The sequence below is a fragment of the Pogona vitticeps genome, chromosome 3 (assembly GCF_051106095.1).
Source record: "Pogona vitticeps strain Pit_001003342236 chromosome 3, PviZW2.1, whole genome shotgun sequence".
Classification (NCBI taxonomy): Eukaryota; Metazoa; Chordata; class Lepidosauria; order Squamata; family Agamidae; genus Pogona; species Pogona vitticeps.
This window is the reverse complement of record NC_135785.1, coordinates 6,174,020-6,201,168: the sequence shown is the minus strand read 5'-3', so window position 1 is coordinate 6,201,168 and position 27,149 is coordinate 6,174,020. Positions and strand designations below refer to the sequence as shown.

The 27,149-nt window shown below is 44.4% G+C and overlaps 1 protein-coding gene across 1 annotated transcript in view; it reads left to right on the top strand.

Moving 5' to 3' along the window:
• Nucleotides 1–1,713: 1,713 nt before the first annotated feature.
• Nucleotides 1,714–27,149, top strand: part of LOC110088872 (cytochrome P450 2J4) — a 37,550-nt gene continuing 12,114 nt past the window's right edge. The window contains exons 1-5 of the mRNA XM_020811486.3: nt 1,714–1,887; nt 16,805–16,967; nt 19,518–19,667; nt 21,882–22,042; nt 23,573–23,749. Coding sequence (XP_020667145.3) covers nt 1,714–1,887; nt 16,805–16,967; nt 19,518–19,667; nt 21,882–22,042; nt 23,573–23,749 — 825 coding nt within the window. The remainder of the gene's footprint in view (nt 1,888–16,804; nt 16,968–19,517; nt 19,668–21,881; nt 22,043–23,572; nt 23,750–27,149) is intronic.

Genomic DNA, 27,149 nt, shown 5'->3' with positions numbered 1-27,149 from the left:
GAGAAGAGCGGTCGTGTCATTTTGGAATTCATGATACTATGAAACGAGAGATTTGATCTGAGCATAATCAGGCATGTACTCTGATCTTTAAGGGAACCCATTTAAAGAGGAGCTGGGTAAGGACTGATGGATAGAGATTTTGGAGAAAAAATATTTAAGAGGGATGTTTAGGCATCTGACTGTGGCGCCACAGGGTGGGAGTTCGATTTCCCCTCGGTGCCTCCTCGACTCGGGCTGGACTCAATGATCCATAGAGTCCTTTCCAACTCAGCAGCTCTAAGATTGTTCAAAGATTTCTGAAATCTGAAATGTTGGAGATGCAGTCAGAAACTATTGTAAAAAGAAGGGAACATGAATAAAACCGAGAAGGCAGCTGGGGGAAGTCTGGCAGTTCTCTTCTCACGAGATGGCCAAAGGATTGGAGCCTCAGCTTCAGGATCTGTCCTTCTAGGGAGCACTCAGGGTTGATTTCCTTCAAAATGGATAGGCTTGTTCTCCTTGCAGTCCAGGGGACTCTCAAGAGCCTCCTCCAGCACCACAGTTCAAAAGCATCAATTCTTTGGCAGTCAGCCTTCTTTATGATCCAGCTCTGATACATCACCTTAAATTAGAAGTGGCCACCACTTCCCCCTCCTTGATTCATCCAAATTGAACAGAGCCACTTCTTCGCCAAGAGATGGGAAGAATTCTTTGGTCAGGTCTTTTCCTGGATCTGGAAGGTGCGATAAACAAAAGAACACACACACACCCCTCCCAAAATAACTCTGAGCCTTTGGCTGGCTTTCCCACTCCCTTGGTCAGGGAAAATCTCTGGAATGTTAACCAAGGGGCAATGGAAAGGCTGGGTTATTTCAAAAAAGGAAGGAAACTTTATTATGTCTTAAAGGAAAAGAGTACAATGCATTTAAAGCAAAAGGTAGAAAAATCTCAGAGCCAGGTCTCCGGGCACAAACTTTTTAAAATGCAAAAGGGTACACGGAGCGCAGGTGGGAATTTCTGAATAATCAGCACATCCAGACAGAATTATAATCTGTGATGTGACCAGCACTTTATAGTCCTATTTTTCCCCTCACAGCATTCAACTGGTTCTCATCTCCCATTGTCCTCGAATCAGCTCTTTCTCAAGTCTAGCTAAAGAGTGGAAGGCAAGTGAGATAAGGAAACATTTGCTGATCATTCAAAAAGCCCCTGGCCGCCAGGGCTGGCTGATGCTAGTGAGGCATCAGCAGCATCTTCACTGATATCCCCAGCCACCTTTCTCTGGGTGCTAACCTTTCCAACCCTTTCCAAGTATCACCGGCAAGCCCATAAGTTAAACATGAGGACGTTGGACTTATTTTGCCGCCTGATGACGCGGGCAAATCTGCTGTCGGGAGGCAGCAGATGTAAATGTACCTCTGCCAGCTGCAGTTTTCGAATGGAGTGTGGCAAGACGCCTCATGAATTATTCATCTCGGGATTACTTCCCCCCCCCCTTGATTTTTCCCACGATACCATGAGCGGAACAAGTTCTGACATCTAAAAAATGCCTCAAGCTGTTTGATAGGGGAAAGAAAGAGTGTACCAAAGTAGGAAGGCAGGAAAATATATATATATATAAAGAATTCTGAGTATGAGCACACCCATGGGAGAGCGCTTGTTGAGTTAAAAAAAACACCCTCCACTCACACCACCCCAACACAAAGTGTTTCTGTCCCAGGAAGCGGCGAGGAGATGCTGCCGTTCAGTTACCTGTTTCTTCTCTTCATTTTGGGCCTTCTGATTGTCCAGTTTGTCAAATTGCAAGGGATAAGAAAACAGCTCCCTCCCGGACCGGCTCCTCTACCTTTTCTGGGATGCTTATGGCAGCTGAATTTCTTCCAATTAAACCGTGATATTCTGACCAAGGTATTTATTTTCCAAGACTTGAACTGGTTGACTGGTGACTGGGGCTTAGGGCACGAGGTGTGCCAGTGAGCAGACATGAATGAAGTAGGTTTTAGGTAAGAAGGCTTTTTAGAGCGTCATGGGTGCTAAGAAGTTGAGCAAGAGCAAGCTTAAGATCTGGCTCTTTAGGCAGGCTTTCCCTCCTGTCATTACTTTAATGTTTTTCCCCCATCTTGAGCTATATTACTACTGTTGTTTTTTATTATTATATTGTTTTTATTTTATCTATTATTGTTAGCCGCCCAGAGTAGACTTCGGTCTAGATGGGCGGGGTACAAATTTAATAAATAAATAAATAAAGTTGGTGGTTAAGCTGTTTTTACACATTGGGTGCTTGGCTTCAGCATGATAGGCTACAGAGTTAATTCTTGGGCTGCAGGGAAAAGCAGCCAAGCAGGAAAAAAAGTTGGTTGCTGGAAGATCCCCCGTCATGCCTACGGTCTTGGATCTTGGAATGATAGGATGCCGCCTTCTTCCGCGGTTTTTCTAGGTGCAAATATATGCAACCCAAGGACCACATGCACTCCATCGTGGAGTATGGAACTGCATGAAAAGGACTGTGATGGGCAGGGTGCGGTGGAGAGACTCCATTAAGGACAGCAATTTTTGCTAGGGTTGGGCCAATCCTATATGATTAGCTAGATCAGCCTGATATGGACTGATTTGTTGGAGGTCCGGATCAAAACAGAATAGACAGATTCAGTTCTGGAGGTGATGCAAAACTCGTCAAATGAGAAAGGGCACAAATTGATTCAGCTCTATTCCTTTTCCCTTTTGTAAATAATAAAAATGAGAGGAAACTTTAAAGGTGTTTACTATGTAATCTCTGAAGCTAGCTGCCAGAAATTCTGCAGGTTGACTTTAGTGGCCATCATGAGTCTTCTAATGTTATACAGTGTAAAACAGATACACACACACACACAGAGAGATGGCTACTGGGGTTTTCCAAAGCTAATATTGGGAGGCCTATAAATCCATTTGGGTGCATAAATTGCTCTGGAATGTCCTGTAACTAGTAATTACAGTTGTAACTAGTAATTTTGTCACCCAGGGTTTTGCTGCCATGTTGGATAAAGTTGGGTCACTTGGAACAGGCATATGTGGGAAAAGGACAGAAGTATGGAAAAGACAGCTTGGGTTGGAGCATGTAATAGATATACTGGTCCCATAGCAAGCCTGAGAGTTTCATGTTTCCTTCTGCCCATGCATGGGGTGCTGGCTGGCTGGGAATTCTTGCAGCTTCAGTAGCAATTGCTCATAGGCAGGACTGTCCTTTTGCAGCAGCCCTTGTTAGAGCCCCAGTAATGGGTTACGAGCTGAACTCTACATCAGAAGCAATGGATGCCACACATCTTATGTATTAATTGATTTTATCTGTATTCTGCCATTTGCCATAAGTTAACCAGCCTATAGATGAAGTAAGTCGCGTTCTCAGATCTCAGGGAATTATTTAGTTCCTTTCATCTTGAGGGAAGGGGACAAAAATCTTATGGTGAGCTGAGCTGGAGGGGGAGAGAAGCTTGTTTTTTTGCACGTGGTATGACTTGAAGGCCAAGACCCTTATCTCTACTCATTCCGTGCTATAACTGGGGTTCACTGGCTTCAGTGAGAATAAAAGAAGTTGGTGCATCAAAAAGCCAGGGTTGAGAGGAATGCAGTGGGCCACATGCACTTGGACCCGTCATGCCTTATGGAACATGATGGCCTAATTTGGAAACAACACACTTTTTTAATGGTCCTGAACATGCTGGCTGAGCACTCGTCCAGCTCCCTTTTGAAAACTTCACTGGTGATGTTCCCTCTCTGCCTTTGTCACATTAAAATTAATGTGTGCATTTGCCATGTGTGTGGAAGATGTTTAGCATAAACTAATCACTGCATGTTCATTGGCCCTAATTCCAAAGAGAAGTGATTTAGGTCTTGAATATCTGAGGTCAAAGGCCAGTTTGGTTCTTCAAGTAAAAGTGAATAGTTAATACAGCGTTTTAATGCAGTGGGAAGGAAATGAATATATGAACGACAGTTGGATCCTCCTCTCCCAGGCGAGTCCCTCGTCCTCCTGAGTCCTTGGGTCGTATCATTAACTCAAGCCTGTAGAGACTGAATTTGTTGATTCCCCATAACTAGACTGTGTGATATGGATTGTTAATGAAAAAACCCCAGAAAATGTGCATCTCAGTTCAATCGTCAATCTAAGTGGAGTTTGCATCCAAGATATTAGAGGACAGTGTTTTTAGAAGAAAGTCTTGGAAAGGCAGCTATAAAGGAACTAGAAAAAGAGCTAGGATGAAGTCCTATTGTAATTCAGTAATATTTCCAGTCACTGTAATGTGAAAGCTAGATAGTGAAGAAACTAGTTGGAATAAAAAAAAATGATTCATTTGAAATAAGGTGTTGGAAGATTGCTTTATGAATAACATGGAGCATTAAAAAAAGAGAGATCAAAGGGCTCTAGATCAAATAAAGCCAATTTCAAAGGAGTTAACTAACCAATTTCACTCTGATTCAGTGTGCCTAATCTGTTTGCAACTTACTACACTAAACAAAAGGATGTAGTGCCTCAAAAACTTTCTCCAGTACAGTATAGGATAAAGAGAACTTGTTTACCAACAAAGGGGAGAAGGCGATCATGATGTGAATTGGATTCTGCTGACCTGGCAACACTCTCTATGCTGAAGTTGATGGTCATGACACTAGGGTGGCCATGCAGCCTCCTTTATAGAGGAACAGTCCTCTTTTTGAAGAGCTGTCCAGTCAAAGTCTAATGAAAAGAAAAACAGCCTTAAGGAGGGAGATCAGTGTCCTTGAATTTGTGAATCCATAGTAGGAAACCCAGCAGACACAGAAGCCACTTGATCAGTCTTCCCCTTGTAGGCGAAACACTATCATCATCATCATCATCATCATCATCATCATCATCATCATCATCATCATCATCATCATCATCATCATCATCATCATCAGTTAAATACGCAGAGAGACAATATACAGCCTTGTCGTACTCCTAGGATCAGGCTAAATAGGGTTGCTTAATATCATGTAGACATGTGGTATGCCATTTGGTGGGACGCTTGCATCTACATGGCGTACACGCCTCAAGTCACCCTACTTGGTCCGCCTCCCTTTAAAGGGAAAGAAAACAAAAGAAATAAAATAAAACAAAACTGTGTGGGGGGGGTTCTGCACTATTCCTAGGATATTCTACTTCAGGAAAGACGAAAGAGGCTTCAGGATTATGAAATAAAGCATTTTTTTAACATAACTTGTATTAACTCGTTCTTCAACTTCAACTGGTTTCGATAAAGTCAAATGGGGTGGAGAATCGTCCCAAAACCAGGCTAACGATTTCTCAACAGGTAAATCTTTTAATAGTAAGTTTTCGCAGTTTTCTCTTTCTCGGTTGGCATTCTCATGATTCCTTTGCAGACCACACATAGGGTCCCGCAACAGGGATGGCGGGCCCAATCCCCCTCTTTCAACAGCTCTTTCTCTACTTCCGGATCGAATTGATGTACCATTTTCTCTGGACCGTGAGCCCTGTGATATACCAGAACTGTCCATTCTTCAGGGCTAAGACTGGGTATTATTGGTCTAAACTTTCCTTTAGCTGGATCTCTGTATTCTTCATTGATATCGCCCTCGGCCGGTCTTTTCTGTGGGACTGGCCTTTGATCTATTCCCTTCTTCTGTTGTCAAAAATACGTCTACACTCTCCCTGTTACTGCTCCAATCTCCCTTTTCTCTCTCCTCTGCCGCCTCTGACCGTTTCTTCCGTTTCTCCTCCTCACGCTTTCCCCCGCCTTCCCACTCTCCTATTTCAGCCTCGTGGATCTTTCTCTCTTCCTTGGCGCGCGCATCTGTTAATTGCTTTTCTTTACGTCTTGCTCCTAACTCCCTTTCAGGCTTTATCTCTTGATCTATCTCAGATGGTTGAGGGGACGGCTCACTCTTTGATGCTTTTCCTACTTCTTCCTCACATGCCCCCTCCCTTGAGTGGGCCGTCCTCTCGACATCTATGTTCTCCTCGATATCCTGTCGAGAAAAATAATCTGCGTTAATATGATTTTTCCCCTTCCTGTATTGGACTGTGAAAGAAAAAGGTTGTAGGCTAAGATACCATCTGGTCTATCTCGCATTAGAGTCCTTAATTTTGTTTAACCACTGCAGGGGAGCGTGATCGGTCATTAAAATAAATGTTGTGCCCAGCAAATAATATTTAAAAGATTGGATCGCCCATTTCACAGCTAAGGCTTCCTTTTCAATTGTAGAATATTTCCTTTCTCTTTCACGTAATTTTCTACTAATATACATGACAGGATATTCTTTACCATTTTTATTCTGCGACAGGACTGCTCCAATTCCTCTTTCTGATGCATCTGTTTGAACTAGAAATGGTAATTCAAAATCAGGAGCATATCTATGAGGCAATGTGTTTAAGATTTCTTTTACCTTGTTAAAAGCAAGCTGTTCTTTCTTGCCCCAAATTATTTCTTTAGTTTTTCTCTTTTTTGTTAAATCTGTCAAAGGTGCTGTAACTTCTGAATAATTTGGAATAAATTGTCGGTAGTAACCTGCCAAACCTAAAAACTGTTGTATTTCCTTTTTATTTTTTGGAACATGCCATTTTGTTATTTTGTCAACATTATCAGGTACTGGTTGTATCTTTCCATTTTCAATTAGAAATCCCAAATATTTTATACTTTTTCTAGCAATTTTACATTTAGAAGGATTTACTTTTAGATTAGCTCTCCTTAACTCATCCAGTACCTTTGTTAAATGTACCAAATGTTCTTTAAAATTTCTACTATAAATCAAAATGTCATCGATGTAAGCAGCTGCAAATTTTTCTACGGGCTCAAGTACTTTATCCATTACCCTTTGGAATGTCGCTGACGCTCCATGTAAACCAAATGGCATTTTCAAATATTGGAATAACCCTTTAGGGGTGACAAAAGCCGGTTTTCTTTATCTTCTTCTTTTAACGGAATTTGCCAATATCCTTTCACCAAATCCAAAGAACTTAGAATCCTAGCTCCGCCTATTCTTTCCAATAAATCCTCAATTTTAGGCATAGGGTAAGCGTCAAATTTGGAAATCTCGTTCAACCTTCTAAAATCTATACATAACCTGACACTGCCATCCGATTTAGGTACCATTACTGGATAGCTTCTCCACGGGCTATAAGAAGGTTCTATCACCCCTAAAGATAACATTTCGTCTACTTCTTTATTTATCTTTTCTTTAATATGATATGGCCAATTCTTTCCTCCTGATCTCACTACCTTCCCAGGAATAGTATTAATACAGTGCATTCCAATATTTGTAGACCCCGGCTTATTACAAAACACATCTTTATAATTTCGTTCAATCTCCCTAATTTTAATCCTTTCCTCATTGTTAAGGTCGTCTTCTAGTTTTAATTCTTCTTCAGGCATTATACACTCTTTAATATCTGGTCACAAATTCTCTTCTTCTACTTCGCTTACAAAACTATCTCTCTCTTTCCATTCTTTCAATAGATCCACGTGGTAAATTCCTGTTCCTTTTTTCTTATCTGGGGTAGCAATTTCATAATTTACATCACTTAACTTCTTAATCACTTCATAAGGCCCCTGCCAATTTGCAAACAGTTTAGATTGTTCAGAGGGAAGCAACAACAATACTTTTTGTCCCACTTCAAAAGTCCGTTTCCTAACATTTTTGTCATATCTACGTTTTTGTTCAGTCTGCGCTTTTCCCAACTGTTTCTTTGCTTCTTTTGATATATGATTTAAATGTTCTCTCATCTCAATAATCTGTTTAATTTGCAACTGAGATTTATCTCTACCATACTCCCAACTTTCTTTCACTAAATCTAATATTCCCCTGGAATTTCTTCCATATAACAATTCAAAAGGGGTAAAACCTGTGGATGCTTGTGGGACTTCTCTAACCGCAAACATTAAAGGTGCAATTAACATATGCCATTGCTTAGGCTTGTCTTACCGTACAATTGCACTCATTTCGCACGCTAGCAAGGTTATGCTCAAAATCCTACAAGGTAGGCTTCAGCAGTATGTGGACCGAGAACTCCCAGAAGTACAAGCTGGATTCCGAAGGGGCAGAGGAACTCGAGACCAAATTGCTAACTTGCGCTGGATCATGGAGAAAGCCAGAGAGTTCCAGAAAAATATCTACTTCTGCTTCATTGACTATGCGAAAGCCTTTGACTGTGTGGACCACAGCAAACTATGGCAAGTTCTTAAAGAAATGGGAGTGCCTGACCACCTTATCTGTCTACTGAGAAACCTATATGTGGGACAGGAAGCAACAGTTAGAACTGGTCATGGAACAACTGAGTGGTTCAAAATTGGGAAAGGAGTACGACAAGGCTGTATATTGTCCCCCAGCTTATTTAACTTATATGCAGAATACATCATGCGGAAGGCTGGACTGGAAGAAACCCAAGCCGGAATTAAGATTGCCGGAAGAAATATCAACAACCTCCGATATGCAGATGATACCACTCTGATGGCAGAAAGTGAGGAGGAATTAAAGAACCTTGTAATGAGAGTGAAAGAGGAGAGTGCAAAAAACGGTCTGAAACTCAACATCAAAAAAACTAAGATCATGGCCACTGGTCCCATCACCTCCTGGGAAATAGAAGGGGAAGATATGGAGGCAGTGTCAAATTTTATCTTCCTGGGCTCCATGATCACTGCAGATGGAGACAGCAGCCCTGAAATTAAAAGACGCCTTCTTCTTGGGAGGAAAGCGATGACAAATCTTGACAGCATCTTGAAAAGCAGAGACATCACCTTGCCAACAAAAGTCCGAATAGTCAAAGCTATGGTTTTTCCTGTCGTGATGTATGGAAGTGAGAGCTGGACCATAAAGAAAGCAGACCGCCGAAGAATTGATGCCTTTGAATTGTGGTGCTGGAGGAGGCTCTTGAGAATCCCCTGGACTGCAAGGAGAACAAACCTATCAGTTCTAAAGGAAATCAACCCTGAATGCTCACTTGAAGGACAGATCCTGAAGCTGAGGCTCCAGTACTTTGGCCATCTCATGAGAAGAAAAGAGTCCTTGGAAAAAACCTTGATGTTAGGAAGGTGTGATGGCAAGAGGAGAAGGGGACGACCGAGGATGAGATGGCTGGACAGTGTCTGCGAAGCAACCAACATGAACCTGACACAACTCCGGGAGGCAGTAGAAGACAGGAGGGCCTGGCGTGCTCTGGTCCATGGGGTCACGAAGAGTCGGACACGACTAAACGACTAAACACACACACTAGGCTTGTCTATGACCAATTTCCTCAACATGCTCTTTAAAGTCTTATTGAATCTTTCCACTAATCCGTTACACTGAGGGTGATAGACGGTGGTATGTAAGGGTTTTATATCTAATAATTTCCACATTTCCTTCAAAGTTTGGCTCATAAAATTTGAGCCTTGGTCAGTTATCACTTCCTTAGGGAATCCCAACCTGGAAAAAACTTGCATTAATTCTTTAGCCAGAACTTTTGAGGTTACTGTTCTTAAAAGTATTGCCTCAGGATATCTCATTGCGTAATCAATTATTACTAAAATGTGCACATGTCCACCAGCAGATTTTGTTAAGGGCCCTACAATATCTAAACCAATTCTCTCAAAAGGAGTGTCAACCAAAGGCATAGGAATTAATTCTCCTCCCGGTTGAGATCTGGGTTGGGTTAATTGGCACTGCTTACATGTTTTACAATAATTTTCAATATCTGCCCATATATTGGGCCACCAAAATCTCTGCAAAATTCTAGAACCCATTTTCTTTACAGCTAGGTGAGCAGCCATGGGAACATCATGTGCCAGATGCAATATTTTTTCTCTCCATTTCTCAGGCACTACCAGTTGTTTAGTACCGTCAATAGCCATCCTATACAATAAACCATCACATACAGTGGGGTCTAGACTTAAGAACGGCTCGAGTTAAGAACATTTTGACTTAAGAACCACTCTCATAGGAAAATATTGACTTGACTTACATACTTAGATTTGAGTTAAGAACTGAAAAAAAACCACGTGGGAGGCAGGGAAAGTGCAAAATTTGAACTTTCAGTTAACTGTTGGCCAGTGAAAGGGGTGCCTGTCTGCTTCCTCACTCCTCCCAGCGTTTAGAGAGTGGATTGGGAGACAGTCTTCAGACTGCCTGGTACTGTACTGCCTGGACTGTATTTTCCCTGACTTTCCTGAACCTTTCTTGACCTAAGAAAAAAGAAACAAAATATCCCCCTCTAGTGATCAAAGGCAGAATAGCAGCTTCCCATTAGTTTCTATGGACGAAAAAGAGTAGATACGGATCAAATGGTTTTCAATGCATTCCTATGGGAAATGCAGATTTGACCTGAGAACTTTTTGACTTGAGAACCGCCTTCCATTACGGATTAAGTTCTCAAGTCAAGACCCCACTGTAATTCAAATCCCACTTCCCCCTTCTTCACTTCTCCTTCTCTCTTGGCTCTTTCAAAGAATTTTGACAGCATTCCATCGTCTTGTTGCCAAAACCGTGTTACTTCCCGGGATGCCTCTTCCAAACCACCTTCCACCTCGATGTTACCACATTCATTCTTTATACATTTTATATCACTTATTAATTTATCTATTCCCAACCAATCCCTCCCCAATAACATTTCTCTAATCAAACCAGGTACCACAGCAACCTCCATTTTTCTTTTTTCCCCATTAATTTCCACTAGCGCATATGTGGTTTTATACACTTTTACATCTCCGTGAATACATCTTATTTTCATTTCTCCATCCGCGCCAGCCCCATTCAATCTTTTTACAAGAGTTTTACCGCTTCCAGAGTCAATCAGGGCTTTCTTCCATTCTCCATTAACTGACACCTCTATTTCCCATTCTTTATTAAAACCCACACTTCCCCCAGTCACCTGGCTCCATTGTTTGACCCAGGAGCAATCGACTCCAGGGCAATTTTTCTTTTGATGACCGTCAGCTCCACACCGGAAACAAGTCCCCTTGAACTCGCGTTGTTCCTTCCAGTTGTGGTAGGCTTCCATAATTCTATGCTTGCTGCCGCCAGGTTTATTCCCTTCCATTTTAACTTCTTTTCCTGATCCTCCTGTGTGTTGCGCAGCACTTACTTTCAGACGCCATCTTCTCTCTCACTTTCAACCTCTCCTGATTTGCCCAGCTACCTTCACGTGTTCCTTCGTCGGCAATACAAAAATCTTCAACCAATTGGATCGCTGCTTCCAAATCACATGGGTGGTTTCTTTGTACCCAAGCCCTCATGTTAGTATTAAGCGTTGTGATAAGCTGCTCCATAACCATCTGGTTTAAGATTTGTTCCTTGGTTTTCTCTTCTGGCCTTAGCCATCTTAATAAGTTCGCTTTCATTTTCTGCACCAAAGTACGAGGATGTAAACCAGGTTTCATCTTTAAATTTCTAAATTTTTTGCGATAAGCCTCTTCGGTTAGATTCAATGTTTGTAAAATAGTAGATTTCACTTTATTATATTGCATAGCCTCTGCTGGAGATAATGTGTCAATTATTTCTTGCAAATTACCAGATAGACAGGGAGTAAGAATTAGAGTCCACTGTTCTTTCGGCCACCCTGCCGCCAATGCGACTCTTTCAAAAGTATTTAAGTAAGCTTCGGGATCATCTTCAGCTGTCATCTTCTGTAGTCTAATTGGAGCTGGACCCACCACCCAATGGTTCTTTAAAATGTCTTTGTTTACTGCCGTCTTCTTTTCACGGTTTTTTGCCAACTGCGATAAAATAAAGTTTTGTTGCTCTGCTAAGAATTTTATCATTTTCTCTTGTCGTGTTATTATTTGTTTTAAATTTTCTTCCATTTCGGTTGGTGCTTCCGAACCAGCCCCAGGTTGGGCGCCAATGTGTGTGTGTGGGGTTCTGCACTATTCTTAGAATATTCTACTTCAGGAAAGACGAAAGAGGCTTCAGGATTATGAAATAAAGCATTTTTTAAACATAATTTGTATTGACTCGTTCTTCAACTTCAACTGGTTTCTGTAATGTCAAATCGGGTGGAGAATCGTCCCAAAACCAGGCTAACGATTTCTCAACAGGTAAATCTTTTAATAGTAAGTTTTCGCAGTTTTCTCTTTCTCGGTTGGCATTCTCATGAATCCGTCGCAGACCACACATAGGGTCCCGCAACAGGGATGGCGGGCCCAATTCCCCTCTTTCAACAGCTCTTTCTCTACTTCCGGATCGAATTGATATACCATTTTCTCTGGACCGTGAGCCCTGTGATATACCACAACTGTCCATTCTTCAGGGCTAAGACTGGGTATTATTGGTCTAAACTTTCCTTTAGCTGGATCTCTGTATTCTTCATTGATATCGCCCTCGGCCGGTCTTTTCTGTGGGACTGAGAACACTTGCCCCTACTCATCTGGTTCTTCAGTCACTTTCTTTTTTACCACGGTCACTTTCTCTGTCTCCTTTGATCTATTCCCTTCTTCTGTTGTCAAAATACATCTACACTCTCCCTGTTACTGCTCCAATCTCGCTTTTCTCTCTCCACTGCCGCCTCTGACCGTTTCTTCCGTTTCTCCTCCTCGCGCTTTCCTCCGCCTTCCCACTCTCCTATCTCAGCCTCGCGGATCTTTCTCTCTTCCTTGGCGCGCGCATCTGTTATTTGCTTTTCTTTACGTCTTGCTCCTAACTCCCTTTCAGGCTTTATCTCTTGATCTATCTCGGATGGTTGAGGGGATGGCTCACTCTTTGATGCTTTTCCTACTTCTTCCTCACAAAAACAAACAAAAATACACCTCTTCAATTTATCCTGTCTCATCTTTCTGGGAGGAAGTTTTCATTCCCACCCACCCCAAAAAAGGTACAGTGTACCAATGCTGGTGTAATAGGCTTAAACTCCTCCCCCACAACCTTTGCTTCCTTTTTCTCCCCCTCCATGGAGAAGCAGAGGAAGATTTTAATTTCCCACTATCATTAAAAGGCTAATTTGTCTGCTTAAGCCACTTAATGATAGTGGGAAATTAAAAGCAGATGGGAAATCGAAAGCATCAAGCCATCCTTCTTGACTTGATTCTAGTGACTGCACATGCTGCAACCAAAACGAAACAGAGTGATCCTACCTGCATCTAAAATAGAGTAAATCCTGACAGGGAGCCAAAAAGATGCAGGTAGGATGGGTACGAGCTTGTTCATGCTGGTACTTATTGTCATGTGGCTGCCTGGAAAAGGAGTGAAACAGCCCATGGCCAGAGCGGACCAAACTACGGGATAAACTGCCATGTAGTTACACCCTTACCTATCCTGAAAGGCACTTTATAAAATAATATTGCTGAAATACATCCCTTTGGAGTTCCAGCAAGAATTTGTTCAATACTATTGACATCATTATAAGTGGAACCTTCCTTTAAAAAGACTAATTCAGGCATAAAATGCTAATAGGCATTTTATGCTAAGAGACATCTCAGGCACAGAAAAAGAAAAAACTAGGCATGGCTGAGTCAAGGGTTGTTTCAGTTGTTTAGTCATGCCCGACTCTTCGTGGCCCCGTGGACCAGAGCACGCCAGGCTCTCCTGTCTTCCACTGCCTTCCCGGAGTTTGGTCAAAATCATGTTGGTCGCTTCGATGACCCTGTCCATCCATCTCGTCCTCTGTCGTCCCCTTCTCCTCTTGCCTTCACACTTTCCCAACATCATGGTCTTTTCCAGGGAGTCTTCTTTGGGCTATGGCAGCAGTGAGACTGGGCCAGAATGAAGAAATAGGGTTGCCCTGCTTTTGAAAGCAACCATGAACCCTGGAAATCACAGCCAAGGATACACCAGTTTAATTTGATCTAATCTGATCTCAGTAGTATAAGAAATCTACCAGATTAGCAAATTATGCTATGGTTAGGGTCAGCCACCCTAGTGCTGTGGCCCAGTGGGATCAGCGGCAAAATACATGGTGGTCAAACTAATTTATTCAGAACGTAGCAAAAATACAGAAATACGGGCAGCTTAAGAATAGAAAGTTACAGGAAGGAAAAAGATGATTAGAAAGAAAGAAAAAAAATCTGCCTATCATGTACTTACAAGTCCCTTCTATCTTCTTCCATATGACTGCCCCCAACCATCATGTCAGAAGGGTCTTCTCCAATCAAGAGAATAGATGAACCCCAAGATAGAAAGGTGAAACAAAATATGTAGCGTATTGAATGGGGTGGAAGATATGAAAAGGTGTGTGGGTTATTATTGTTATCTAATGGTCTTAGAAGTCCTTGCATACAATCTTTAGATTTTCCCTGGCTAATTGCACCTTGCAGGAGATCAACTCCCGTATCTTAACAGAAAGGAGGAACATTGGCTCTGGACGACGCTTCAAAGGGGCCCCAGCTTCATCCTGGGTTTAACTTGGCTAAACTACAGCAAGAGGGTCTAAGAATGTAAAATGAAAAAGTAAACTACATATAGGGATAACAATGCAGAAAGAAGAGATGGGCACGAACTTTGGTTCAGAGGTTCGTGCCAGTTCGTACAGGTGTCACCACGGGGGCCACACATTCCCCTTTCCTGCCCTCCGAGCTGGATTCCCCCCACTCACCAGCTGGTGCACGCTCCTCTCCTCCTCGGCTACGGATTTACATTACGTTCTCTGCCATTTTGAGTTTTGGAGGTGCCCCTTGATCACTGAGGGCAGATTTGGTTGTACACGGGCTCGATTCTACTAGCATGAGCTCAGCGAGTGTTTCCTAGGGTCCCAATGAAACGGTCAACAGTAACACCCAAACCTTCGCTCCATTCTAATCAAGTCCAACAGCCCCTTTTCCATATTGGGTCTCCAGGGGATGATGACACCATACATGAAAGTACTCTACAGTAACTCCCTTCCTGCTGGATAGCTCAGTGGTTTAGGCATCTGGTTGCAGAGCCAGATGTTGGGAGTTTGATTTTCCCCACTGGGCCTCCTTGATAGGGGCTGGACTTGATGACCCCACAGGGCCCTTTCCAGCTCTGCAGTTCTAAGATGCTGCTGCTGATGATGACGACAATGAGGATGATAATGATTGCTGCTAAAACAAATCTGTTATTGACGTAATGTGTTGGAAGAAGTAACAAGTTACATCTAAGTTCTGAGTCTGACACTTCAGGAATGCATCTTCCCTGTATGAAGGGCTCTCTAGTCTAAACCCAGTTTAAAGAGAGAGTCCCTCCCAAGGAAAAAAAGAGGCCTTGAATGCATTCATCAACAGTAACTATCCTTCTTCCCTGCTGATGCCATATCCATGGTCTTATACACATGCGCATCAATACATATTCATATATACACATGTGCATGTGCATCTATACATATTCTGTGCATGTGCATCTATACATATTCTGTGCATGTGCATCTATACATATAGAATGGCCGATGGTTGGATTCCAAAAGATCTCCTGTATAGAGAATTAGTGCAGGGAAATTACCCCAGAGGTAGACCACAGCTGCGATACAAGGACATCTGCAAGCGGGATCTGAAGGCCTTAGGAATGGTCCTCTACAGATGGGAAACCCTGACATTTGAGCGTTCAACCTGGAGGCAGGCGGTGCATCATGGCCTCTCCCAATTTGAAGAGACCCTTGTCCAGCAGGCCAAGGCAAAGAGGCAGTCCCGAAACCAGCCAGGGAGCTGGACAGGGGACAGATTGGATTTGTCTTCAGGGTGGAAGGGATGGTCACTCTCGAATTGGCCTTCTCAGCCACATGAGATGCTGTTCCAAGACCTTGTATTCAGAGCATGTTACCCTACTCTCTCGAGACTGAACGATGCCCACATACTATACCTATACGATGCCTACATACTATACCTATTCTGCACATGCATGTTCTCTTTTGCAACAATGCATTTAATTTTTTTTGGCAACATGCAAGCAGTGAGATTAACCACTGGGTGAAGCACTTGGTGCTGAACCAAGGGAAATACAAGGCTCCCCGCATGCTTTGTGCTGCGTCCTGAATGACTGTGTACACGAGCACCTGTTTTTGCATGCCAGAGCAAGTCACAAAGGAGGTTCGTTGGGCTCCTGATGGGCCATCGTGCATGGTGTACGACTCACCCACCCCCAATGTAGGGTTGTTGTTGGGTGAACCCTCCTCCATTCCCATATCTGTTGACTCCACACAGTCTGGCTCAGCAGCAACAGGGTTTATTGGAGGAAGGGAAGGGGGTACAACAGGCTTGGGGGTTTGCCCTTGAATATTTATTTGGTCTCTTTCAAAGGAAGTCGCCATAGGGGACCAAAGGTGAGGGCTCAGAGGAGGAATGGCGTATATGCCCCCAGGACTTGAGCCGTCCCTCCGTTCTCCTCCATCACCCCTTTTAGGGTTCTTACCTGTAAAGTAACTCCAGACCCCTTGTCTTTCACCAGGTGACTTTCACCTGAGGCTGGCTCCCCTCTTTAGAATCATAGAATAATTGAGTTGGAAGGAGCTTATAAGGCCATCGAGTCCAGCCCCCTGCTCAATGGCAGGAATCCATATCAAAGCCGATCTGACAAGACGGCGGCCCAATTTTCTCTTAAATGCCTCCAGCGTTGGAGCGCTCACCACCTCCCAAGATCATGGGCTCCACTGTCGTACTGCTCCAACAGTTAAGACGTTTTTCCTGCTATTCATCCCAAATCTGGCCTCCTGTAGCTTGAGCCCATTATTATGTGTCCTGTACTCTGGGATGACTGAGAATAGGCCCTTCCTGAGCCCGCTGTTCTTGATCTGCATGGGACTCAAAATCAGCCATAGTTAGGTCTGAGGACTCACTTGAATATCTGGGGTGAGAGCAGCAGCAGCCTGCAAGTTTGGAAATGGCAAGTTGTCTAGGGGAGGTAGGGGAGAAAGAAAGATGAGCATCACCACTGAGGTGGTTTTCCTGATATTTCCTTACAGTTTGCCAAATCCTATGGGGACATCTATACATTATGGATTGGGTCAAGCCCTGTGATTATACTGAATGGATTCCAAGCAGTGAAGGATGGTCTCACCACCCACCCAGAAGATGTTGCGGGACGGCCAGTGCCCCCATTCTTTAGAGCTCTGGCAAATAATAAGGGTAAGATTATCCTTGCATAACTCATGTTCACGGCATGCTCCACCATAACAGTGTGTGTCTCTGTGTTGTTGTTGTTGTTGTTTAGTCGTAAAATCATGTCCGACTCTTCGTGACCCCATGAACCAGAGCATGCCAGGGCCTCCTGTCTTCCACTGCCTCCTGGAGTTGGGTCAAAGTCATTTTGGTCACTTCGATGACTCTGTCCATCTGTCTCGTCCTCTGTCGTCCCCTTCGCCTCTTGCCTTCACACTTTCCCAACATCAGGGTCTTTTCCAGGGAGTCTTCTCTTCTCATGAGATGGCCAAAGGTTTGGAGCCTCAGCTTCAGGATTTGTCCTTCCAGTGAGTGCTCAGGGTGTGTCTGTGTACATTATTATAATAAATAGATGTAGAATTTATGGGGGAGGGAATAAACTTCTTCCTTCCTCTTTTTTGGATACCCCTACCTACTGTAGCAACAGTTGCTACATAAATAAGATGGAATTTAACCACCTAAGAACTACTGAGCTGGAAGGGATCCGATGGATCACTGAGTCCAATTTATTTTCAGTTGTTCTGCCTTTCCAGAAATGAGAACCAGTGTTTAGTTGTGAGGGTGTCAGACTAGGACTCTAACAATCTGGGTTGAAATCCTCAGTTACAGAAACTCAGTGCTGAATGGCAGTGGTAAATCACTCTTTGAACACCTCACATACTTCAAGAGCCTTATTAGTGTTGCCCTAAATTGAAAATGATTTGATGACACATAACACAGAAGAACAAACCACAATCTTAAATCCGGTCGTTAGTCCCAGCCAGATTAGAATTGCTGAATTACTTGCGGAAAGCAACGTCAGACCTTATGTAAACCCAAACAATTCAGTGAGCCTGCTTTAATCAGGACTAGCACTGCATTTAGGCTCTTATTACATCTTGATGATAGTGTGCTGTCAAGTTAATTCTGACTCATGGTGAAATGTTCAGGCTTTTTTTCAGTGTAGAGTACTCAGAAATGGCGTCCCATCTCCATCTTCTGGGGGTGCCCTGGGACTGTGCAGCTTGCCCAAGGCCACCCAGGCTGGCTCTTTCCCCAAAGGCAGAGTGGGAAACTGAACTCCTAGCCAGGTACCCAACTCACTGACAAATCCAGATAGCGCCCTATAACATACCGTAATCTGTCAACATGAAACTTAGCAAGGAAAATTGTCTTTGTGAAATGGACCGTTCCATCCTGATTCTGGGGTAACTGAGGAAGAAAACACTCACATTTTGAGTTTTGTTGGGTAAGAAAATTTGCTTTGAGGGGTATGTTTTCTTTTTCCATGGAACTGGAAGAAGGGACACCTTTCTATCGTGTTTCCCTGAAAATAAGTTAAGGTATATTAATTTTTGCTCCAAAAATGCAGTAGGGCTTATTTTCAGGGGATGCTTTATTTTTTTCATGTACCACAATCTACATTTATTCAAATATAGTCATGTCATCGTCTTCTGGTTGCTGCACAATAGTGAAGGGTGGGTTTTCATGTTTTCAGTGGGTTAACTGGGGCTTATTTTTTGGGGTAGGGCTTATATTACGAGCATCCTGAAAAATCATACTAGGGCTTATTTTCAGGTTAGGTCTTATTTCCGGGGGAACAGGGTATCTGCTGCAGAGCTAATGTCCTTTCTTAGGAGATTCCTCATGGTGGTAGGGATTAGAGATGGACACTTATGGTTCAGTACAGTTTACCAAAGTAGGTCCACATGTGCAACTGGGTGCCACAAATTCCACACCCTGCTTCATTCTGCAGGCACCCACTCAGAGGAGGAAGTGGGGCAGGGAAGCCTGAGAGCCAGTGTGGTTTAGCTTCTGACATGGCGTCTGTGAAACGAGGCAGGGTGTGGAATTCAGGGTGCCTGTGCAACACTTGTGGGCCCAATTCACACAACCACACCAAAATGCTGAACCATGCTAAGTGCCCGTTTCTAGTAGGAATCATTGCAGCGAATCACTTCTATCGCTATACAGTGGCGCATAGTGATCGCTCCGCTTAGTGAAGAAATCGCTTTGCGATGGACTTTTTGCCATTGCAAAAGCGATCGCTTTATGATGGTCCCTATGGGCTATTTTCGCTTTGTGATGCTCGCAGGGAAGTGATCAACACAAAGCACTCATTTTCACACAGCTGATCGGCAGTTTCAGAATGGCCACCGGGTAAACAAAATGGCTGCCCGCTGTGTTTAGGGATGGATTCCTCACTTTAGAGGCACTGAAAATGGCGGCGCTATGGAGGATCTTCGCTTAAAGGAAAATTTTATGTCCATAGGAACGCATTAATCGCGTTTTAATGCATTTCTATGGGCTTTTTAATATCGCTTAGTGACATTTTTGTTCTGCAGTGATTTTTGCGGAACGAATTAACATCGCTAAGCGAGGCACCACTGTACTGCTATTGCAGCGAATCACTTCTATCGCTATATCGCTATTGCAGTGAATCACTTATATTGCTATTCTGAGACATGGGTTTTACATTGACAATGAAAATCAGTAATTGATGTAACCTTCACAGTAGTGGATATTTGATGGTTTCAGGGATTTTGCTGTCCACTGGCAACACGTGGAAACACCAGAGGCGGTTTTCCTTGATGACTCTGAAGAGCTTGGGTCTGGGGAAGAGAAGTATGGAGTATCAGATACAAGAGGAGGCTCACCACCTGGTGGAAACCTTCCGAGAAACCAAAGGTACTGTGAAGACGTACAGAAAATGTCTGCAGGCAGAAAGCTCAAGGATAGCCTAGATGTTTTCCTTCATTCCTGACCAAAATGTCTTCCTAACAGCCCTGAGAGGCAGGCAAGGTTTGAGAGACTTCTGAGGTCACCCAATGTGCTTCACAGCCGAATGCCAACATGAACCTCTCTAACCTTAACCAGTTACTCTAACTTGGGATAGGCAAGTTCTATGGAACTGAGGACCACTCATCTGCTCAACTTAACCCTGGCACACCGCATGCATTCCTTTGATCCATCTTCCCCAAGACAGTTGCCTTAAAAAAAAGCTTTTAACAAAAAGAAAAGAAAAGTCTTGTGGGAAACATGTTATTTTTTTAATTGCCATTTCAGTTGGTGTTCCCCTTCTAAAATCATCTCCCACACTCTTAACCAAACGCAAGGGCCTTTTTGCACCAGTTTTTAAAAATAATAAGAACAGGTTTAGCCAGTGGCTTTTCTTAGATGCCTGCTGATTTTGGCTCAGTGCAAGTCACATGATCGCTCAGCAGATTAACGCAGGAAAGTGCCTCCCGGTTTCTCTTACCACATAACTCTATGAAAATGTTTTGGTGTCCCATCATTGTTGTTCGAAGCCTGGTTGTGTAAGCTAGTTGAGACATCCCACGATTCAAGTGAAATGTCAAAACAGGCTGATGTTATCTGGGCTATGTAAATGTCTGTGGGATCATTATCCTCTCTTGATGGAGGAGGTATCTCTAAAATGTAATTGCACAGCCTACTGGAACTATAGTAATTGTTGCTAAACCTCAAGGGAACCTAGGAACTAAGGTGGAGGGCTAGAAAATTATGTCCCATCTCCAAGCCAAGGCTGAGATTTGTCATTGGTGCTGATGGAAGCTTCCACCTCAATCTAAATATAGGGAACAGGTAGGTGTAGGTAAAGGTTCCCCTTGATATTTAATCCAGTCGTGTCTGACTCTAGGGGGTGGTGCTCATCCCTGTTTCCAAGCCGTAGAGCCAGTGTTTGTCCGAAGACCATTTCCGTGGTCATGTGGCCAGTGCAATTAGACACAGAACTCCATGACCTTCCCACTGAGGTGGTACCTATTTATCGACTCGCATTTTACATGCTTTTGAACAGCTAGGTTGGCAGGAGCTGGGACAAGCGATGGGAGCTCACTCCATCACATGGATTTGATCTTACGATGGCTGGTCTTCTGACCTTGCAGCACAGAGGCTTCTGCGAGGGCACAGACGGGACGAGAACTGCGCCCTCGAGTCGGACACGACTGGACCAAATGTCAAGGGGAACCTTTACTTTTACCTATTTCTAAGATCTACTACTCTGCCACCTGATCATCTCAGGCTGTGTTCTTGTGGGTGGCCACTCGAGGGAGACCTGTAAAACATCCACCACGAACCAGGCCTTTTCGGCGGTGGCCGCAACATTATCCAATTCGCTGCCTGCAGATGGGGGCCAACCTCTTCAAGAAACAAATGAAAACAGTGCTGTTTAAATAGGCGTTTGGGTCCATTTTTTCCCTCATGAGAGACATTTCAAACCTTTTTGTGTAAATTTTAGTTGATGTGGTCTCACCCTCCTGGGGCGGTTTATTATGTGTTATTCATTTATGTTTATGATACTTGGCTTCTTATTTTGTTACTGTTTTTATCTTAACAAACATTATTTTGTGCAACCCTGTTGCACATTTTTCTGTAAGCCGCCATTAGATGGGTGGGAGATAAGTCCAAGGAATGAATGAATGAATAAAAGAATAAATGAATAAATGAATGAATAAATAAATATTCTGCATTGCTAAAAAATACTAGTGAGAAAAGAGGTGGCCACACAGCTGTTGCTTACTGTAGCAGTTATGCATGAGCTGAGAAACACTGTTCTGTCCTCAGTCACTGCTCTGTCAGATTTAAAAGATACACCACCATCCTCTCTATATTTAAGAGGAAATGGGGTAGACAGGATGAAGCACCCAGACAACAGTCTGAACAACCTGAGTTCATGGCTGTTAAAAAATTGGAGCAGCCGTGCGTGGATGAGCAGAAGGTTGCCTCATCCCAAAATTGAGGGTAGAGGTGGCGCTCCCTTGCTGGTAGCAGGCTGCCTCTTTCAAAATATTTGCACCAGAGACATCCTGGACTGCAGGGTCTCATTCATTGACCCTATCTTACATTTAAGCTTACTATCATCACCAATATCTCCCTCTGCAGGAAAACCCATGAATCCTTCTTTTGCACTCAGCCTTGCTGTTTCAAATGTGATTTGTGCTGTGGTCTTTGGGCATCGCTTCTCCACGAAGGATGAGACTTTTCATCAACTGCTGGAAGCCATGGATCCTATATTTAAAATCGGTGGCAGTGCCACACAAGTTGTGAGTACAGTCGTGGCCCGCTTTACGATTGCCCTGCATTGCGACGAAACCGCATTACAATGATGTTTTTGCAACCGCTTTTGCGATAACAAAACAATGGTCTGAATAGGCTTTTTTCACTTTGCGATGATTGGTTTCCTGCTTCAGGAACCGATTCTTCGCAAAACGATGATTTTCCTACAGCTGATCGGCGGTTTCAAAATGGCCGATGGGTAAATAAAATGGCTCCCTGCTGTTTTCTGGGATGGATTTGTCACAAGACAGCCACTGAAAATGGCTGCCCTATGGAGGATCTTCACTGGACGGTGAGTTTTTAGCCCATTGGAATGCATTAAATGGGTTTTAATGCGTTTCAATGGGTTTTTTATTTTCTCATTACGACATTTTCGTTCTACAGCGATTTCGCTGGAACGAATTAATGTTGTAATGCGAGGCACCACTGTAAAGCAATTTTTTTGGGTTGCCTCTTTATCATTGTATTCCAGTGATCTCGGTCTCGGTCTCTTGTGACACATCCTTACTAGAGATAGGGGTATTCGTATATGAACATGAATATCCCCACACAGGTGGTGTTACACGTGGCATTACGGAGGGTCCAGCCCCACTCACTGATCCACCGCGGACATGGACTGCACGATTCTACCAGTGGCTCTGCAGCATCCGATCTGCTCACCGCTCCTGGCAGCAGGTGGGAGCACCATCCTCGCTGCAAGGTTGAAGCGTGGTGAGCAGATTGTGTGCTGCAGAGCCACTGGTAGAATCGTGCAGTCCGCGTCCGCGGTGGATCAGTGAGTGGACCCTTGTTAACGCCACCTGTGCAAATATTCGTATTCATATACAAATAGGAATACCCCCATCTCTAAGCCTTACTGTTGACAATCTTTTCCAATCCTTTCACTTCCCAGCACGTAGTTGATGCTAAAACAAGATACGATACAAGATGTGAAATTGGAAACAGAAAAAAAATAGGTTATGTTTATCTGACTATTAAGAACTTAAACAATAGACATTGCCATGTAACACAATTTATGTAAGTGTTATGCAGGACTTGACTTCCATATGTAAAAAAAAAACACAATCTCTGGCTGATGTATATTAAAATGTCTCCTTCCTTTCAGCTGGAACCTCTTCATCATTGTTGAAAGTCTGCCGGCTTTCAAGACTGTAGTGTGACAGACAATAAAACAGCCACCCAGCCTGAAAAGTAATTACTACCTGGAAGGCAGTAATATTATGAAATAGCAAATTAAAACTTCTTTCACAGAATAATAGCACCCAGCACACTACCTGAGCTCACTATCTCGTAGCTGATTTCTGGAACAGCCTTAACTTACCTTACAATTAAAATATATTTCGGTCTGGCAGGCCTCCCAGAGGAGAGAGCTGGATAATCATTTGAAAGATCCACGCCAGCACTCCAGGGCAAAGATAACTGGAGTATCCCTTTATGTGAAGGTGATTCTATGAGTCCCATGTGTGACATCTCAAGGACCTCATCCTTTCCATGTCTCTGATCTGTCTCTTTCCCAGATGTATGATGTTTTCCCTTGGTTGATGCGTCATCTGCCAGGACCCCACCAAAAGGCCTTGTCTGCCCGGGACTTTGTGTGTTCATTCATAAAAAAGGAGATCGCTAAACACCAGGATGCAGGGGTTCCGGATGACCCTCAAGACTTCATTGATTTTTACCTGGCTCAAATGGAGAAAGTAGGTAGATGATCTGTTTATGATGACCATAACTATCCTGAGGACCTATTACAGTGGTACCACGCAAGGCGATGACCCCACTAAACAACAAATTTGCATAACGATGACTTTTTGTGATCGCTATAGCGATTCACAAAACAGTCATTCCAATGGGGGATTTTCGCTGGACATTGATTTGGTCCATGCTTCGCGGACCGTTTGTTCGCAAGACGATTTTTACAGCTGATCGTCGGCTTCACAAAATGGCTGCCGTGTGTTTTCCAGACCCATGCTTCGCAAGACAGCCATTTTTACAGCTGATTGGCGCTCACAAAATGGCTTCCCTATGGGCGATCTTTGCTGGACGACGAGGTATTTTCCCCATTGGAACGCATTAAATGGTTTTCAATGCATTCCAATGAGGAAACAGATTTCACATGATGATGATTTCGCTAAACAGCGATTTCAATGGGACGGATTATCGTCGTCATGTGGGGCACCACTGTATAATAATCTTAAAACTGCAGCGGTAGAGGGACCTTATGGAACACGGTGTCAAGCCCATATCAGGAAGGCCCAGTGGGGAATCGAACTCCCAACCTCTGGCTCCACAGGCAGAGACCTAAATCACTGAGCTAAACCAGCGGCTATACAATGAAAGGTATCATAGTATTAGAAGGGAGATACTGTGCCATAGTAATTAGGATAACCAGGAAAACATTGACTTGGGCGTTGGCCCAAGGTAGGTTTGTCATAATTAGTTGGTTTGCTTTTCTCCACTTTCAGAAGTGCCAGCCCTGGTGCTCCTTTGAACCATCATCTGATCTAGCTTCCTGTTTAGAGAAAGGCATGAACCTGGAAAAAATGTGGTTCAGAGTTTGTGGTTAGCCACCAGGAAACAACTGAAAAAATGAACCAGTTCATGGTTTAGTTTTTGGTTGGTTTCCAGTGGGGGGGGGGGCGCTACCTGCTCCTGTCATGCCACCATCATTGCGCCATTGCCCGTTGCCACTATCCCACCACCGCTGGCCTGCGACCGCTTCGACACCAGTGACGGTGGTACATCTTTCCTTCCAGGAGCTTGGGTGCTGTCTTCTGCACCTCCGACCAACCCCAAACTGAATGCCTTGATCAGTGGGGCTGGGGGCACATGCGCAGAAGGCGGCAGTCAGCTTCCCTGCCGGGAGCCCCGATCTGCTGGGCTACAAGGGCATGCGCAGGAGCAGCTGGCCTAGCTCCCGGGAGGGAAGCTGCCCTCATGTCTCTGATGGCGTTGGCAGCCGCGGCCATGGCAGGACTAGGTAGGAAGGCGATGGGGCCAGTGGGAAGGGGGAAGTAGGCATCCATTTGGCCGAAGCAAAATGAAGGGCCCTGGGGGGGAAAAATGTTTGGTGCCTCATTTTGCTTCGGCAAAACAGGATCCCCAAATTGGTTCATGATAAAGCGAATCACGAACCAGCCCAGTTCATCCGTTTTTCTGTTTCCTATTTTTGGTTCATACCCCTCTCTAGTTCTCTTTCCAGTTCTTACAGAACTGGACAACCAGGGCAAAATGTACAGTCCCTGTGTTGACCTACTGTCTGTGAGAAGGAAACCTTTCTGTGAGGGAAGCCAATGAGGGAAGCCCTCCAAAGATTCCCACGCTTTCACAGACAGGTCAAGGAGAGAAATGGGTCAATGTCGCCATGCGTAGATGGCCCGGCCTCCTTCTGCCGCAGCTCAAGGCTGTTGGCCAAATCATCTGCTCTCTTTCTAGGCAAACGGGACACAGAAAGCCACTGAGCCATAGCAAGGAATGCTGGTGGTGGGACTGCGAGAGCTGTCAGGAAACAGAGGGTGTGTTGCTGGGGGGGGGAGAAGGAGGCAAGGAATCTAACACGACTTGAAAAGTCTTTACTGGGGTGTCTCCGTGTGTGAAGGCAGCTTACCCTGACGAAAAGAAGGAATGGGGCAAATAGTCTTCATAGGAGTTAGTGAAGGGGGATTGTTGAAGAGGTTCCTAGCCCTAAGCAACCTGTCTCACTAGAAATGATGCTGTTGGATTAGTAGGCTCATCATCCTTAGCCTGAGATTGCACTTTCCTAAAAGATGTTGAGGATGCAATTCCCTGATGAGTGGATCGCCCATTAAGGTCTGAGTCCTACAGGCTCAGGCATGTCGTGAGAATGGCTGATGGTCGGATTCCAAAAGATCTCCTGGATGGAGAATCAGTGCAGGGAAATCACCCCAGAGGGAGACCCCAGCTGTGATACAAGGAGATATTCAAGTGGGACCTGAAGGCCTTAATAATGGACTTCAACAAATGGGAAACCTGGACCTCTGAGTGTTCAGCCTGGAGGCAGATGGTGCATCACAGCCTCTCCCAATTTGAAGAGTCCCTTGTCCAGCAGGCCGAGGCCAAGAGGCTGTCCCGAAAGCAGCAAAACCAGGGAGCTGGACAAGGGACAGATTGTATTTGTCTTCAGTGTGGAAGGGATGGTCACTCTCGAACTGGCCTTCTCAGCCACACACTAGACACTGTTCCAAGACCTCAATTTAGAGCACGTTATCATAGCCTTTGATACCATTGACCACGGTATCCTCCTGGGGAGGCTCTCCGAGTTGGGAATAGGTGGCCTGGCATTGTCCTGGCTCCGTTCCTTCTTGGAGGACCGCCCCCAGAGAGTTCAGCTTGGGGAGAGAGTCTCGGCCCCGTGGAGCCTCAGTTGTGGGGTTCCACAGGGGTCGATTATCTCCCCAATGCTATTTAACATCTATATGAGGCCGCTGGGTGGGGTCATCAGGGGGTGTGGTGCTTCGTGTCACCAGTATGCGGACAACACGCAGCTCTACATTTCCTTTTCGCCAACCGCAGGAGAAGCCATTCTGTGCCTTCAGCGCTGCCTGGGGACTATACTGGAATGGATGCAGGAGAACGGGCTTAGGCTGAACCCGGACAAGACGGAAGTACTGAGGGTGGGCCCTCCCACAGTTGGGTATTTGGGAAACTCCCTCTCTTTTGGGGGGGTGACTCTCCCTGCAAAGGATGGTGTACGCAGCTTGGGGATCCATCTGGACCCGGTGCTCTCCATGGAGTCACAGGTGGCGCCGGTGGTCCGCACCGCCTTTTTTCACCTCAGGCGGATAGCCCAGCTGCGGCCCTACCTGGATGTGGGGGCACTCACCATCTTAGTACACGCGCTCGTAATCTCAAGATTAGACCACTGTAATGCGCTCTACGTGGGGCTTCCTTTGAGGTTGCTGCGGAAATTACAGGTGGTGCAGAATGCGGCGGCCAGATTACTCAGTGGAGTGAAAAAATTCCAACATATTTCACCCACTCTGGCCGCATTGCATTGGCTGCCCATCAGGTTCCGCATCGACTTCAAAGTGTTAACGCTTACGTATAAAGCCCTAAACGGTTTAGGGCCTCGATACCTGG